At 31.6% G+C, this 16,824-nt stretch overlaps 2 protein-coding genes across 2 annotated transcripts; one reads left to right on the forward strand and one right to left on the reverse strand.

The window, feature by feature from the left end:
- Positions 1-8,337: 8,337 nt before the first annotated feature.
- LOC106348189 (phosphoenolpyruvate carboxykinase (ATP) 2) lies at positions 8,338-11,659 on the forward strand. The gene is made up of 10 exons (XM_048734985.1): positions 8,338-8,570; positions 8,651-8,947; positions 9,097-9,269; positions 9,368-9,521; positions 9,652-9,736; positions 9,834-10,407; positions 10,471-10,715; positions 10,792-10,961; positions 11,046-11,214; positions 11,318-11,659. The coding sequence occupies exons 2-10, from the start codon at positions 8,661-8,663 to the stop codon at positions 11,459-11,461; spliced, it is 2,001 nt and encodes a 666-aa protein (XP_048590942.1). The 5' UTR covers positions 8,338-8,570; positions 8,651-8,660; the 3' UTR covers positions 11,462-11,659.
- A 387-nt stretch (positions 11,660-12,046) lies between these two features.
- LOC106348188 (probable sphingolipid transporter spinster homolog 1) lies at positions 12,047-14,911 on the reverse strand. The gene is made up of 12 exons (XM_013787871.3): positions 14,699-14,911; positions 14,346-14,477; positions 14,170-14,271; positions 13,973-14,077; positions 13,824-13,899; positions 13,659-13,733; positions 13,464-13,566; positions 13,276-13,372; positions 12,894-13,170; positions 12,703-12,822; positions 12,408-12,615; positions 12,047-12,329 (listed from the first exon to the last, which is right to left on the reverse strand). Exons 1-12 carry the CDS (start codon positions 14,794-14,796, stop codon positions 12,223-12,225), a joined length of 1,500 nt encoding a protein of 499 aa, XP_013643325.2. The 5' UTR covers positions 14,797-14,911; the 3' UTR covers positions 12,047-12,222.
- Positions 14,912-16,824: the final 1,913 nt, after the last annotated feature.

Consider the following 16,824-nt stretch of genomic DNA (forward strand, 5'->3'; position numbering starts at 1 on the left):
CTTTTAAAAAATGAATTTAATATAAAAGAAAATATCTTTAATATTAATATATCAGTATTAGTTTATATATATAAAGCAAGTAATTTAATAAAGCCGATTTTTATATAAATCAAAAAGTAATATAATATATAATTTCTTTAATATAAAATATATCTAAAACTAGAATTAAAGAAAAACTAATTATTTTTTATATATCAAAAGAATGTAGTATCAAAAAGGAAATATATTTAATATATAAATATATAAAAATTTATTTTATATTTATAACATTTTAACTAAAAAATGAATTTTCTTAAAATCTCAAATTTAGAAAAAAAATATAATTTTTCCATAAATCACGTTGGTTTTATGACTTTATCAGTTTTCTTATGACATAAAAATTTATAATATCTCATTAGTAAAATAAATACATCAAATTAGTCAGGAATATCTTTTTAAGATTTTTTTGAAAAAATCTTATTTATAAATTTGGTCACGTTAATTAGAAACATTTTCTTGTAGGACATAATTTTAAAACATTCTTATTTATAAATTTTTCCCGTTACTCGAACATCATAATTACTTTAAAATTTTATTTTAATCAGTTTTTAATTTCTTTTTTTTTTCAGCAAGAAATTTACAGACTCATGTTGACTCTGTAAACCATATTGGTAACTCCGCATCCATGTGAACGACAAAGGACAGTTGCTTGCATGCATTACGTGCTAAGCTATCCGCCCGAAGGATCAGCTTTTAATTTCTAAATCTATAGTTTTCCTCTATAACTAAAAATTTTCAACTTAATAATATATGGATGTTCATATTCTTATGTATAGAAGCAACTAATTCTTTAAAGTTTGAACCATCAATATAGATATTTCAATATCTAAGATTCTATTTTATTCACGAAAATTATGTTTTTTACACCCATTATCTTTGGTATAAAAATTCATTCATTCTTGAATAATTGAAAGACCAAAGTGAATATCATAAAGTAACTATATAATGAAAGAAGAATGACTTAGTTAACTAAACATTTTATCGAAACAACATTTATAACATGTAACAGAGCCAGCTATAGCTTTAATATTTTTGTCTTCACAAAATAAAACAAAATATGTTATTTACATGAAAGTTTTCTAAAACATAAGGTAACTTTAATTGAATTTATTTTTTTGTGTAACTTTTAAATGTAAAGTTATATTTTGAATAATGAAATTTTAAACAGATTTTAAACAATATTTTTTTTAATTTTGTTTGTTTATAAATTTTATAAGTGATTTGTGATAATAAAAATAAACAAAACGAAAAATTATAATTGAAATAACCATACAAACAAGAAGAAACTAATTAACATCATATAAAAATCAAACAAGAATTTTAGAAACAAATATCATAGCAAAATTAAATATTCTGCATAATCAAATATATTAAAACATCATAACTCAATAACTCATAAACGATGCTTAATAAAAATAATATAAATATAAAACTAAACTAAACAAAAGTAAAGATTAATAACTATTACAATTTAGGTTTTACATAAATATTCATTCCCACATATATATGCGATGATTCTCCTAGTACAATTTATTTTTGTAGAATTTAGGGCTATGTACTGTTCGAAGATTGAAAAAGCAACACAAACAAATAAAATCGTTGTTAACATATAAATAACTATAAATAATATCATCCTACTATATAAAAGAAGCTAAATCCTAGCTTTTCTAGAAGTGCCACATAGGCAAAATATTCTCCACCTATCAAACTGCCATGCCACTAGCGGATTGGGCTTCGAATTAAAATTGCAATAAAGATTTGGGCTTCGTTGTCGCTTACAAAAATCTCGGTTTGTCTACGATTTGCCGGTGGGCCAGGTAAAAAAAAAATCTCGCAGCCCAGCCCATTAACCCAAATCACCGTCTTCGTAAAACTATTTCCTTCGGACAATTACTTATTTCAACTGTCAAACTATTTTCTTTTGAATTTTCTATTTTTTCAGACAATTTATTATTTCTACTGTTTCCTTTAACAATGTGGGAACCGGCTAAGTTTTCTTTCATCTTAAAATTGTCCGTCCAAAATAACACAACCCCCTCATTTCACACACAATCACTATAAATTTCTAAAAAAAAACTAAATTCTACTATCAAATGCACCCAACAAATTTACAACTACCAGTTCCAGTTACTTATGCTTCGACCTCATTCAAATAATTATGGGCCGGCCTACTTTAATTTTTAAATAACCATGTTAATAATTTAAAAAAAAACAAACAAACCATAACTATGTTCACTTCAAAAAAATATAAAATTAATAAAAGATGGGCAATACAAAATAATTCTCATTCTTATATGTGCAGAACATGCAGCAGAATATCAAAACAATTGGGGCGACACCCTCAGACCGCATCCAATAATCGTTAGGATCATTAGGATGTGGCCCATCACAAATCACAAAAATAAAATTGCTTTCCTATGAACAACTTTCATTTGTCTTGATATCCAAGTTTGTCTTAAAAATATTTACTTTTAATTATTCAAACTGCATTTCAAATGATGGTTTTTAACCACTAAACAGGAACAAATAATTGAAGGGAGGGTGTCTATTTCTACGTCTGACACAATCTAACAACGCTTCGAGGAAGGGAAAATTTATCACATTAGATATTTTAATCTTCTTCCCAATAACCAACGGTACATGCTTACCGTTAAACCATACATAATCAATATTAATGAGACAACAATTATTACACTGATTCAAGAAAACATTCAACCGATCCCTTCATACATATTCCGGCCCCAACGCTACCACCAGTTGATCAGCTTAGCAAATGCAACCAACTTCCTCCCAGGTAAAAAAAAAACCAATAACTCTCTCACATACAAATAAACACTAAATTTTTGTCCTTAAAACCAAATTATTCCTACAGATGTTGTTGGCCGCATATGCCTCATCCAAAGAAGTGATTTATATAACCACTACACAGATTCAAAAATCACCATTGGATTGCGTTTAGACAGGTACTAACTTTTTATTAAATAACAATTGGTTTACAACTAAACAAAATATAATACAATAATTATTTGTAGATCGAAATTGATAAGTCTAACTTTATTGGACAAGGAGGCCTCTAATTTCAGGGAGTTAAATCACATATATACCAGGAAAAACCAAATCGTAATCATCACAAGTATTATTCCACAGTTACATGAAGGTAATAAACTAAACATAAATTTTATGTCAAAATAAATGCTTACAAATATTTGACTTTTTCATGAAAACTATCACTCACAACCACACCTAGATCGCGCTTCTACTTTGACAACGATATTGGTATCATACAACGCTTCCAAAAGAGGAATAAACTGCTATCTTAAGCTTCATAGCAAACGACACCAGTCAACTTTTAAAAATTTTACGTTACCGATTCCTACGTCAATTAAATAGGCACACTGAAATACTGTTTTCTCTTACGAATATTGAATTCCTCAAAACAATTTATTATTAAAACTTACTGTTGTTTAAAAAAAAATGATTACCGCTTCTAACGTCTTCGCATTATAAAATAAACAAAACATAACTTACCCTTTCAGAAACTTCAAAACCCCCAATTTTAATTGAACTGGACTTTTATTAAACATGTAATCCGCGCGAAGCGCGGGCACCGACCCTAGTTTAATATAAAATTAACTAAAGTAATGGATTAGATTCTATATCCTTTCATAAATAGAAAATTACATTCATTTACACTTAAATAAGGTTTTATATTAAATTAAATATTGTATATAAATAAAATGTTAGAGTTAATAAATTGACATCAAGTAAGCTTTATAGCTAAAAATTGATCAAAAATACATGACACAATTAATAAAATATATCACTATAGATTTTATTAAAAATTCATAACAAAATGATTGAAATAATTGAAAAATAAAACTAAGTAATATATTATATAATATATTATATATTTTCAAATATAATATAACTATATATTTTCAAATATACAAAATAAAAATGCTAACACATTTTATTTCGTCAATTAAATTTTGTTAATATTTTCGCGCTTTAAAGCGAAGATCATAATCTAGTTCATCTTTAAAAAGTTAATATCATTTTCATGTGATGCAAAATCTTTTTGCCTATGGAACAACTTCACTATCTACTGGTGCAATCTTTTAAATGGGACAAATCAAGAATCAAGCAAATAAGGTTTACATGCAACCAAAAAATTGAAGTACAATATTTTCGCGTTTTTAAAGCGTGAATCATAATCTAGTTCATCTTTAAAAAGTAATATTTTTTACATGTGATGCAAGATCTTTTTTCCTCTATAACAACTTCACTATCTACTGATACAACCTTTCAAATGGGAAAAACCAAGAATCAAACACATAAGGTTTACATGCAACCGAAAAATCTAAGTAAAACATCATCACTTTCTTTTTTTCCAAGGACTAAAACAAAACAAATAAATCCAAGAAGAATTTGAGTATTGCAATTAAGAACATTACAAGAACGGTAGTTAATAAATCACACGACCCTCTCAAACATTACCCTATTGCCAACCTTTTTAACTCTTTATATGTTTGGAAATCTTGTATCTTCAACACAAACTGATCAGTCTTATCAACATTAAGAACATTTAGGAAGAAAGAGGAGAAGAAGTAAAAGAAGATCATTCTTGTACATGAAAGATGAATGCAACAGTTGGATATCTAATGATGATGTTTCTCATTTTGATTCCCTCTCCACTATATGGTAAGTTTAATATATTTAATCATCATGTTAAGTTTAAGATATCAATAAGTTAATTCCAGCTTCTGACAGTTCCAAAGACTCGACAACATCTTCTTCCGTCAAGTGTTCTCCTTGTGATCATGGGAAGGAAGCAAATCCAGAGTGTGATTGCAAGAACCCAATCAAATGAGCATGTACTTCACTCATCCCTCCTTGCCAAAAGTAAAAATAATCTCTTTGGGAGTTAAATTTTTTTTTTTTTTTGCTCCTCATAACATTTTACACAAAAACAAACCAAAACAGAACCAACAAAGCAAAAAATTAAGTAAAAAACAAGAGAAAAATGATGATCAAAACAGAAATATATTTTCAATATGTTCACGAGTGAATTTCAATGTTTTAAAGATATATTATCGATGTCAAACCTTTAGTTTTATATATCTCCATCACCAACTTTAATTTGACAAAGCGTGTAAAACTACTTTAGTTTTGTATTTTTTATGCATGCTTACAATTAATTTTGGTAAAATGTATATTTTTATACAGAATATGATATATAAGTTGATGTAAAAATTATATTCGTAAGTATATTTAGCTTATTTATATTAATTTGATATATATATATATATATATATTAATTTAATGGTGATATATGAGTTATTAGTTATTAATATATCTTGACAAAAATAAACATTTATATATATATGAATTAATAGTCATCACCATATTTTAAAAACTTTACAAAAAAATATAAATCTTTATAACGAAAATCGTACATGTCATAATAAAATTAATGTCGTGTCATATATTTTTTTTTAAAACATGTTTTTTTGTTGAAATTGAATGTTGTGATAACACATGCAAATCATTTCACAGTTAATGTTTAGTGTCAGATTTTGATGTATTTGTAGCTCAATAGAGCCAAATATTGTAAACAAAAGATGAGAGAATTGATATTTATTTACCAAGCCCGTTAAAGCCTTAACCTTTCATGCCGTCACTGCTTGAACTGATATGTAAAAGCTGTAGAGTATTTACTAGCGAGAAAATGTTTCAACGGGCTCTACAAACAACTTGTCAAAGAAAATGGACCTATCCCCCAAAGGCCCAAACTATGTAATTTAAACTTTAAAGCTACGCATGCCTTAGAAATTTATGACTTTTCTAAGCTCTTTTTTTTTTTTGCTGAAGCCTTTTGTTAAGTATGGGACAACCTGTAACTGTTGTTTTTTAAAAAAAAAATTGAGCAAAAACAACGAAATATGTTATCAGTTTTTATGTTGTTTATAAAGTATAAGAATATAGATATCATTGTGTTGTGTTTGATATGAAAATACAAGATGCATACAGAGCCGGACCCATCTTGAACAAAGGAGAATTAGCTGCCACAGATTAAAAATATATTTTAGCAAATTTGTTATCTGGTATTGGAAATTCTGTAGCTCAATTGGTCTGTTTTTTCCCCATCTGATCCGTCTTTAATTGTGCAACCTGAGTTCATACCTTCCTTTTGCATTTTTTAAAAAAAATTCTATTCATTTTAATTTTAAGTTAGACCAAGCCCAATTAGTGACACCCCTAAAATATAATCATGGATTCGTCACTGCCATTGGATGCATATATATAGAGGTAATATTAACATAATGTCAACACCAAATAATGTTAACTTTCCTAAATACGTATGGTACATATGCTAAAAATATTTTGAGATTAACTTGCTTTTTAAGTTTTGAAGGTCTTCATGAATTTTACAAATTTCACAATTTTAGTTCTTAAGATACACATTTTACAGTCTCACATACTCTAATATTAATTATGTATATTTACATATTTTAAAAAGGAACTTAAATTAAATTTTGATGATATGTTACATCTGTATCAGTAGGAAATGTGCTATTAGAGCATTTCCAAAGAAACTCTATAACTTCAAATATAGATTTTTTACTTTCCAAAAAAAAAACTTCAAAACTTCAAATTTAGAATTTTGAGTAGTGAAACTTTAAATATTTGTATCTTGGTCCTTATAATTAATTATATATCACATTTATGATTCTTAAGTATTTTTTTCATTCATAGTTTTAATTTTTAAAACTTTTGTATATTTTAAATTTATTTTTATAAATATAAATTTTACACATAATTTTTAAAAATAAAATAAAATAAGATTTATAATATTTTAAAAGTAGAATTAGATAACAAGAATATTACAAAAGAAACTTAATAGAGTTGTTTTAAGAAGATACTTGAAGACATAGTTATTACGTAAATTTAAATATTACAACAGCACTAATAGTTTAGTAAATTTTCTCCGAAACTTCTAAAATATTTTCCAAACAAATGTTGTGTAACAAAAAAAATGGAGCTAAGAAAATAATTTTATCTAGTAATATGATATTGCTCAAAAAAATGTAGTAATATGGTATGTTGCTTTTAGTTTAATATGTAATATGTATTTCTATTAATAATTTTATATTTTGATATAAGATTTTATTAATTAATATTACTATAATATTTTTATATATGTGCTAGTTATCTATAAAGTTTTATGGATTTATATTAATTATGATAAATATAAGGAGCATAATGTAAATTACAAATAATTTTGAAATTAAATTTGAAGTTTTGATTTGGAAGAAGAATATTTTGAAATTTTAAATATATAGTTTGCAAAATTTTATAGTACTGAGTCTTTTTGGAGATGTTTTTAGCATAAGCAAAAGGTAACGTATGTATTTACTGACATTTCTCTCTCCGTTATTACACTATTACTGTATTAGTGGTAAATTATCTACTGACTACATTCAATTAATGCGGTTTACATTTTCATTAAAAAAAAAGATTGGTCAACTCTAAAACGTGCACGTGTTATTGCCGTCATCGTGATACGACGAATATACGATATAGAGATAAGTCAGCAGACGTGGCTATGATCTGCAAAAGCTGTCAACATTGACCTTTCGATCTCTTTCCCTTTAAATCAACGGTTCAGATCAACATAGTGACACTTGTCTTTCTAAAAGGTTAAGTATAATTGAACTTATCGAGGTTGAGTAAACTTTGGTTTACAACAGCCCACGTTGGATCGTCTTTTCAAAATAATACAGCGATATTATTTCTTTCGGAATACTGTTTTTTGATCAAAAGACTTGTGCCTTGAACCAGCGATATAAATACTTATTAAAAAATATAGTATACATTAGTACATTTTGTATATACTTAACATAAGAAGAGTACAAGAGATGCGAGTTTCAAGTTTTCGTGTAATTTAATTTAGTAAAACTATGTCAAACAACTGAAGTAATAATCTAATTGATTAGAGAGAAATCGTGCTTAAGAGATACGTTTGTACTTTGGAAAACGACATTTTACATTTGAAACCAAAAATATATTGTTACCCGAATTGTCTTATGATTAGAAACGCGGATACATTAAAACGTTATCGACCATCGGCTAAATCGGGTATCTATTATGCAAATTGATCTTCCATGTGCACAAGTGACTAGTTCTGTGTTAAAACCAACGCAATATCTAGTCATCTTACCATATTACTAGTAGACTACGAATAATCTTATCTACAAAATCACATACACACTAACACACATTGCTACATGTGTAGCATGATTATGAATCTATGATCAATTATTTAAAGACCAATACGACGTTCGGACAGGCTAATCAAGACGCGTATTTTGATTGATTAAAAGAAACCGAGTCAAAGGAAAGCCTATAAAAGCGGATTCATCTTCCTCTTTTCCATCATCAACCATTGATTTCCTCTCCTCCATAAAATTTCTTTTCATCTTATTTATATACTCTTATTCTTCTACAAGAAGAAAACAGAAGACATTCTGGTAATAACATTCTCTTCATACCTCAATTTGCATTCATAAACCTGTATATACTTGTGTTAATTGTGTATATTAATCACAAGTTGGTGGAAAATGGCGGGAAACGGAAACGAAAACGCTGATGGAGACTTCAGTTTCTCGGCTGCTGCGGCGCGTGATGCGCTTCCAAGGATCACGACGGAGAAGGGAGCCAAGTCTGCAGACGTGTGTCATGATGACACCGCACCGCGGGTCAACTTCCAGACCATTGATGAGCTCCACAGTCTCCAGAAGAAACGATCTGCTCCCACCACTCCTCTCAAAGAAGGAGGTGGTGTAGTGATGGGAACCAGTGGCCCTACCACTCCTTCATCCGGCGAGACCATGCTTCAATCCGTCAGGTGTGTACATTCGCTATTAATAATCCATGGAATCATTCCATCGTTTTGCATGTTACCACTCATGGACCAAAATACATTTCTCGGTCGATGATATATTTGATAAAATAATGGTAACGAACATTATAAATTTTTGACGAATTAATCGACAGTGCATCGTTGGCTTCGTTGACGAGAGAGACAGGACCGAAGTTAATCAGAGGAGATCCCACGTCGGCCGCGAAAGTTGCACACGTTCCACACACTCCTACGTCAGTTCCAGCTGCTGACGTCAGTGACAGCGGCTTGAAATTCACTCATATCCTTCACAACCTCTCTCCCGCCGGTAACCACCCAAAAAACGCCACCCATTTTCATTAACAAGATTTTATTACAACTTTTAATGAAACACAGAAGTCACATTTCGAATTTTATGATTTGCAGAATTGTACGAGCAGGCGATAAAATATGAGAAAGGATCGTTTGTGACATCGACCGGTGCGTTGGCGACGTTGTCGGGAGCCAAAACCGGTCGGTCTCCTAAAGACAAGCGTGTGGTTAAGGACGAGACAACTGCGTCCGAGCTTTGGTGGGGAAAGTAAGTCCCTCTCTTATCTACATTTACATAATCAAGATCACCAAATATTGAACGTTGGAAACTGTATATTGATATGGTGTTATTAATCATATCATCCCTAATGCATTACGTTACATTTTTTTTACAACAGAGGATCACCAAACATTGAAATGGATGAACAAACATTTTTGGTGAACCGAGAAAGAGCTGTTGATTACTTGAACTCTCTGGACAAGGTAACTTATTTAAACAAACATTAAAGATTATGGTTGAAATTATTTGCACTATTAAGTAAAATACACACATTAAGGATTATATATGTGTTATGGTCAGGTGTTTGTGAATGATCAATACCTAAACTGGGACCCAGAGAACAGAATCAAAGTCAGAATAGTATCAGCAAGAGCTTACCATTCACTATTCATGCACAACATGTGTATCCGTCCAACACCTGAGGAGCTAGAGAATTTTGGGACACCTGATTTCACCATCTACAACGCAGGAAAATTCCCATGCAACCGTTACACTCATTACATGACATCATCGACTAGTGTCGACATAAACCTAGGAAGAAGAGAGATGGTGATTCTAGGGACGCAATATGCTGGAGAAATGAAGAAAGGGCTCTTTGGTGTGATGCACTATCTGATGCCTAAGAGAAAGATTTTATCACTTCACTCCGGTTGTAACATGGGAAAAGAGGGAGATGTTGCTCTCTTTTTCGGTTTATCTGGAACCGGAAAGACTACATTGTCGACCGATCATAACCGGTATTTGATTGGAGATGATGAGCATTGTTGGAGTGATGCTGGAGTCTCGAATATCGAAGGTGGCTGTTACGCGAAATGTATTGATTTATCGAGGGAGAAAGAGCCTGATATCTGGAACGCTATCAAGTTCGGAACTGGTATGTACATCATTATAACATAAACTTTTTTTTTACAAGCCTAACGTATATGTCATGTAACAGTTTTGGAGAATGTTGTGTTTGATGAGCACACGAGAGAAGTGGATTATAATGACAAGTCGGTGACGGAGAACACACGTGCGGCTTATCCGATTGAGTATATCCCTAACTCTAAGATACCATGCGTTGGACCACACCCTAAGAACGTGATCCTATTGGCTTGTGACGCCTTTGGTGTGTTGCCGCCAATCAGCAAGTTGGATCTTGCTCAGACTATGTATCATTTCATCAGTGGATACACTGCTCTCGTAAGTCTTCTTCTATCATTATCATCCAAGACATACGACCTCCAGGTTGATGAGCAACGAATCTGTGGTTTTGTAGGTTGCAGGAACAGAGGAAGGAGTTAAGGAGCCAAGAGCGACTTTCTCGGCTTGTTTTGGTGCTGCGTTCATTATGCTTCACCCAACCAAATACGCAGCTATGTTAGCCGAGAAAATGCAAGCTCAAGGTGCCACCGGTTGGCTTGTTAACACCGGCTGGTCCGGTGGAAGGTACTACCATCTATCTCTACTTCAAGCTCTCTCTCTCGAACATAAATCATCCGTTAAAACTTTGTACTGTTGATAAATTTGTAGCTATGGAGCTGGAAGTCGGATCAAGTTGGCGTATACAAGAAAGATAATTGATGCTATACATTCAGGAAGTCTGCTGAATGCAACATATCACAAAACAGAAATTTTTGGTTTGGAGATTCCAAATGAAGTTGAAGGAGTGCCTTCTGAGATTCTGGAACCTATGAATGCAGTAAGTTAGAAAGAAGAGAGACAAAAAAAAATTATTAGTAGTATTTGATAGGAATGAGAATAAAAACCAATTAGTTAATGAATATGTGTTTTGTTTGGTGCAGTGGGAAGACAAAGAGGCTTATAAAGACACATTGTTGAAGTTGGCTGGTTTGTTTAGAAACAATTTTGAGACATTCACTAGTCATAAGATTGGAGATGATGGAAAATTGACTGAAGAGATTCTTGCAGCTGGTCCAAACTTCTAAACTAATGAAGATGATGAACCAACCATTTAAACAAAATATAAAATAAAAATAAAAGGCTTATATGATAATTTAAAATAAATTGAATAATGTTTAGACAATTTTTTTATAAAAAAACTCCATGTATTTGGCGGCTCATTTATTTTTTTGTCATAATTTTCTTCTAATTGAAATGAGAACTATTCTTTTTCTTTTCTTTCATGAATGTTTTATCCAAAAATAAGTTTTCAAACTCTGTTCATGGAAACCCTCGCTACAAACAAGTGCTTATTTCTTCAAATAGTTGCAATGTGGCAATCCTCTGTCAAGCATTTTTTTGGTTATTGTATTGTTGATCTAAGTTGATCAAAGTTTCCCGAGAATTAGCTTAAGATTCAAAAGAATAAATCATGGTTTGGCAGAACATAGAGTTGTGGTGTTGTAACAATTACACATTTTTAATCGTTTTTAAAGTAGAATTATAAGATTAGACAATGTATTACGTGTGTGATTTTGTTGCTTGAAGTATTTACTTTTTTTTTCTCTTAAATGTTTAAAACAAAGAAAAAAAAATTCCATCCATTTTATTAGTCTATAAAGACTGAAAAGGATAAAAAGCTTATTTTTATTCAAAAAATTAGTTTATGTACACCAAAGAAATCAAGAAGGAAAGGAGAAAGAAACTGAATCAAATGAATTGTAGTTTAACTGAACAAATGTGGAAGAAAAAAAATCTAAAAAAATTATTTTGTGGTGGAAAAAAGAATGATAAATGTCTTCAAAATTTAGACGGGAACAGAGTTGTTGTCTGCTTTGGTTTCCAATTTCTCTTCCTCCTCGACCTCATCGTCACTCTTTTCATTAGACCGGTCCACACTATTCATAAATATCCCTGCAAACAAACAAACAAGATAACTTACAAAACTATACATACATCAAGCAAGAAGAAAACAGAATCTCAAGTACTAACCAATGCCCCATATAATAGCTGCGAGGAAGAGGATTGACGTTATTATAAGAGTTGAAGTCCTCCAGTTTTTGAGACGGTCCTGCATTTTTCCATATAGAGGGGAAGAAGGAACATCGCCTAAGATATGGATCAAAACAGTTGAAGAAGCCATCGATAGTGGTCTCAAGTTTGGTCTAACGCAATGTAGACACACAAAGTTAACCGGAGCCTGCATAAAAGAAGACACCAGAGTAAGTAAGAATCTCAAATGCAACGGTAGATGAGAAACAGAAAGCTCTTTAAAAGAATTGATGACCTGTGGAGCAAAGATTAAGATCTCTCCCACCGCGAATAGACCGATGAAGGCATACATATTCTTCATGCAGAAAGCAGCGAAACAAAACGCTGCCCCGAATAGAGTTGATGCCGCTAGTAACTGTATAAAAACAATCAAGTAAAGATAAGTGAGAGTTTAGTGAGAGTTTTAGGATCTTAGTTTTAATTTACCTTGAAGGTGTTTTGAAGTGTAGCGTTGATGCGATCAAGCACATAGCTCCCGCCTAACGTTCCAATGATCCCACAGATGATAGTAAGGCCTCCGAAAATCATGTCTGCGTTTTTCATGTGGTAGATACCAAAACCAGCTTTTGGTCCCCAATATGAGTAAGCTCCTATCACAAAGTTGTAGGTGATGTAGCCAAGAACGTTCACTATAAATACTTTCTCGCTGAATAGAGCCTTCATGTCTTTTCCAAACAAGACTACCAGGTTTTGTGTCTTTGGTCTGTACCCCAAAAGAAAAATAGAAGAATGTTAGTGTGTGTACATATATATATATATATATATATATAGATGGTGTTTTGAATAGGACAGAACAGCAGCTACTCACTTGGGGGTAACGTTTTTGATTTGGGAAGCTTCTGCATGTGTAAGAGCGACCGTTTCAATAGATGTAGAGGGTTTCTTCGATTCTTTAGCAGCAAAACCTATTAGGCAAAGAAGAAGAACATTATAATCAAAAGTAACCAACCAGAAGACACTATATGATTATAGCGAGAATGAAAAGATAACAGCTACCTTTGAGCTGTGGAGGTTTGATACAGAAGGACAAAACAACAAAGAAAGCCATTGCGATTGCCTCAATGTAAAACGCCCAACGCCATCCGAGATGGTTTCCAACCTGAACGTCAAAGCAAACAATATATTATAAACTTAAACATATAAAGCAGAACACTTGAAATAAACAGAGAAAGAGTCGAACATTATACTTACATATCCACCAAACACGTAGCCTAAAGCAACTCCTGCTGGTATACACATGTAGAACAGTCCAAGCCACAGATTTTTCTGGAAAAACAGTACAAAAGGATCAACTAGTTTAGCATCATAACAGACAAAAGAAAAAAAACCAAAAGAGTATCAGCAACGAAAACAAACCCTTGCAGCAGGAGCGCTATCATCGATGTAAGGTGCTGCAAGACTAATGAAGGAAGCTTCACCAACCCCAACAAACCTGTTAAAAGAAAAAGATGATAAGCAAATAAACAGAAGAGGGAATTGCAAAGAGTTGAGAGGCTCTCACTCACATTCGGAAAACAGCAATCATCCAGAAGTTGTAAGAGAAGCCGCAACCAACAGCAGCGAGAGTCCAAACAGTAAGTCCCACTCCAATTAGTTTAAAAGGAGTGAACCTGCAAAGCAAATCAAAAACACTGACTTTTTAACTAACACAGATTCATGATTACCACAAAAAAAAAAAAAAAAAAAAAGATGCTTAAAAAACCTTTTGGAGAGTGCAGCGAAGATAGGAGAAGCGACAAGAAGACCAACCATAAACGCAGAGGACAAAAGACCATCTTGGAAGTTGCTTAACCTAAACTCTCCTCTGTATCAACAACACAAAGTTTCAGTCTTTCATTGTCAAAATTTAGAAAAAAACAAAAAAGAAGGAAGTCTTACTGAATGCCAGTGCCAGCAGAGCAAAGGCCCTTGGCATCACAAGTCCTCGAGCTTCCGTTAACACCATTACTCGCAATCACTCCTCGATCCACGTAATTGATCAGGTTCACGATACACAAGATCGCAACGAATCTACAAACAAAAAAAAAAGATTCAATCTAGTTCTCGTGACAGAGATTCAAAATCACGAAGCTCTATATTGCCGTCAAAAACTTTTATGGAATCATAAAATCCAAAATAATAGATTTTATCTCATTCACGCTTAAATCGTGAGAGAGAGAGAGAGAGAGAGAAATCATTATCGTCATCATCATCATCGTCAATAAAAGAAGAAGAAAGAAGAAAATTGTAACCTTCCAGGAGTCCAAAATCGTTTTGTAGCGGTCGAAGAAGATGCTTCTGCTGCTGCTGTTACAGCCGGAGAATCTCTCTGGTCACCATGTTTCGTCATTATCTTTTTTTTTTCGCTCTCAGATTGATTACACTTGTTTCTTTACTTAAAACGATAATAATTAAATTATTTTACATATATATAACACAGCTCTTTCTTTTATTCCTAGAAAATCGATATTCCTGTTTTGATTTGGAGTATATTCCTATTTCACAACCATATCAGTTTTTTGATTTTCCTTTTTTTAATCAACAGAATTTTAACAAACAAAATAATCAAACGTAATAAGCTATTTTTAGGAGAAAAAGACCAAAATAGCACTAAATCAAGTTTTTGTTCCCAAATTAGCACTTAATGCTAAAAGTCACAAAATAGCACTCAATGGGTGGAGTTTAGGGTTTAGAATTTAGGGTTTAGGTTTAGAATTTATGTTTTGGGGTTTAGAGTTGAGAAGTGAGGTTTTGGGGATAAGATTTCAAATTTTGAAAAATAAAAAAATTTAAATTTTTCAAAAGATAAAATGTTATTTTGGTCATTTTAGTTTTTGAGTGTTATTTTTGTGATATAAACTTAGTAAGATGCTATTTTGGAGATTTGCCCTATTTTTAATTGGGAAATTACACTCTATATACATGAAAAAAAATTTAAATACACTAACTAACCAAAATTACCCCTTCTCTCCTACTTTCTCTTCCTATTTCTATCTACTCTCTCCGAAAATCTAATTTTTTTTATTTTTTTTGGTTATTTGGCAACAAAAACAAAGAATTTCAATATTAGTTTTTTTTGTCAGCTTCTTTTAAGTATTAGTTGGAAGTCAATTAAACATAAGCACATACAGCTAATCTCACTAAACACACGGCACAAAGGCACGTGCCCCCTTATTTAATCCTTTTTCTCTATTTTGATGAAAATTTTATGTTCATTACCACCAAGATCGACAATTACAAGTTCACATTTGCTGCTTTCTCAACTACATCATGCGAGGATTATAATAACTTAAGAATGTGTTATTGGTTTATATATTTTGATTGATTTAGAAATTTATATAGTATTTATAAATTTAAATAAAATATGCAAATTCGGAGATTTTTCCTCGGATTTGAGTCTTTATAGTTTTAACTTAAAGTTTCAAACAAATTTATTCAAATCCATTATAAAATCAAATATATTAGTAAATCCGCACGATTGAATAACACTTGATTTGATATATAATTTATGAATCATTAAACCAATAACACATGATTTTAATACAGATTTGAAAATTATAGAACTAATAACACTAGATTTAGTTCAGATTTTCAAATACATTAAAATACAACAATCAATAACCCCTAATAAACTTTACGATTGATTGATTATAAGTTGAAAAATAAATTACATTACAAAAATACAAATATGATAAAAGACATAGAGACTGATACTCTCAATGTGATTGAGGAACCAATCAGATCTTCTTCCTCTTCACTACTTTCACAGGTTCTTAATGGAAGTATATGCAGAGATGTGAACGTCACAGCTAAAGTCTTTCTTCATTGCTTCCGTTATCTTCAATTTCCACAACCTCCCATCCTTCTTCTGCAATCATAACACAGATCCAATCTAGCGTATATAATATTACTAAATGAATTTCTCCTTTAAAAGTAAGGTTACTCACTATAAGATCCAATGCTTGCCCTAAGGACATGCTTCCAAATAAAAACTTGATAAAGTTGGCGGTCTTGGCCTCTTGTTCATGTGTTCCAACATGCCTGAAACAATTACTTGATCATTATATTCTTGTTTTCTAGCTGTCTTGGCAAAAGACATACTCAGACATGTTCTTACCCGGTTCGGTTGCAGCTGTTCCGTACTTCAAAGCCTTGAGCTGCACCATGAGAAGACAAGATAGATATACGAGAGAATAGATTTTATCAGATTCCAATCTGACAGAGCAATGATGGAGTTTTGGAAACCTACAGGGACTTGGAGAAGTGGATCTTGTAAAAAGTTTAGAGAAAGCATAATGTCTGATCCCGCATAAATCAAATGAGAAACAGCTTCACTGTTTCCTGTCACAACCTTCAGATTCTCTCCCTGTTCAAGATT

The sequence above is a fragment of the Brassica napus genome, chromosome A6 (genome assembly GCF_020379485.1).
Source record: "Brassica napus cultivar Da-Ae chromosome A6, Da-Ae, whole genome shotgun sequence".
Taxonomy (NCBI): domain Eukaryota; kingdom Viridiplantae; phylum Streptophyta; class Magnoliopsida; order Brassicales; family Brassicaceae; genus Brassica; species Brassica napus.

What these genes read in the sequence shown, in the direction of transcription:
- LOC106348189 (XM_048734985.1), top strand. Translation starts at nt 8,661, where the DNA reads ATGGCGGGAAACGGAAACGAAAACGCTGATGGAGACTTCAGTTTCTCG. An exon ending in TCACAACCTCTCTCCCGCCG is followed by an intron (nt 9,270 to 9,367) that starts GTAACCACCCAA and finishes TATGATTTGCAG; the next exon opens with AATTGTACGAGCAGGCGATA. An exon ending in ACCGGCTGGTCCGGTGGAAG is followed by an intron (nt 10,962 to 11,045) that starts GTACTACCATCT and finishes ATAAATTTGTAG; the next exon opens with CTATGGAGCTGGAAGTCGGA.
- LOC106348188 (XM_013787871.3), bottom strand. Translation starts at nt 14,796, where the DNA reads ATGACGAAACATGGTGACCAGAGAGATTCTCCGGCTGTAACAGCAGCA. An exon ending in TTCGCTGCACTCTCCAAAAG is followed by an intron (nt 14,078 to 14,169) that starts GTTTTTTAAGCA and finishes TTTGCTTTGCAG; the next exon opens with GTTCACTCCTTTTAAACTAA. An exon ending in ATCAAAAACGTTACCCCCAA is followed by an intron (nt 13,171 to 13,275) that starts GTGAGTAGCTGC and finishes TTTGGGGTACAG; the next exon opens with ACCAAAGACACAAAACCTGG.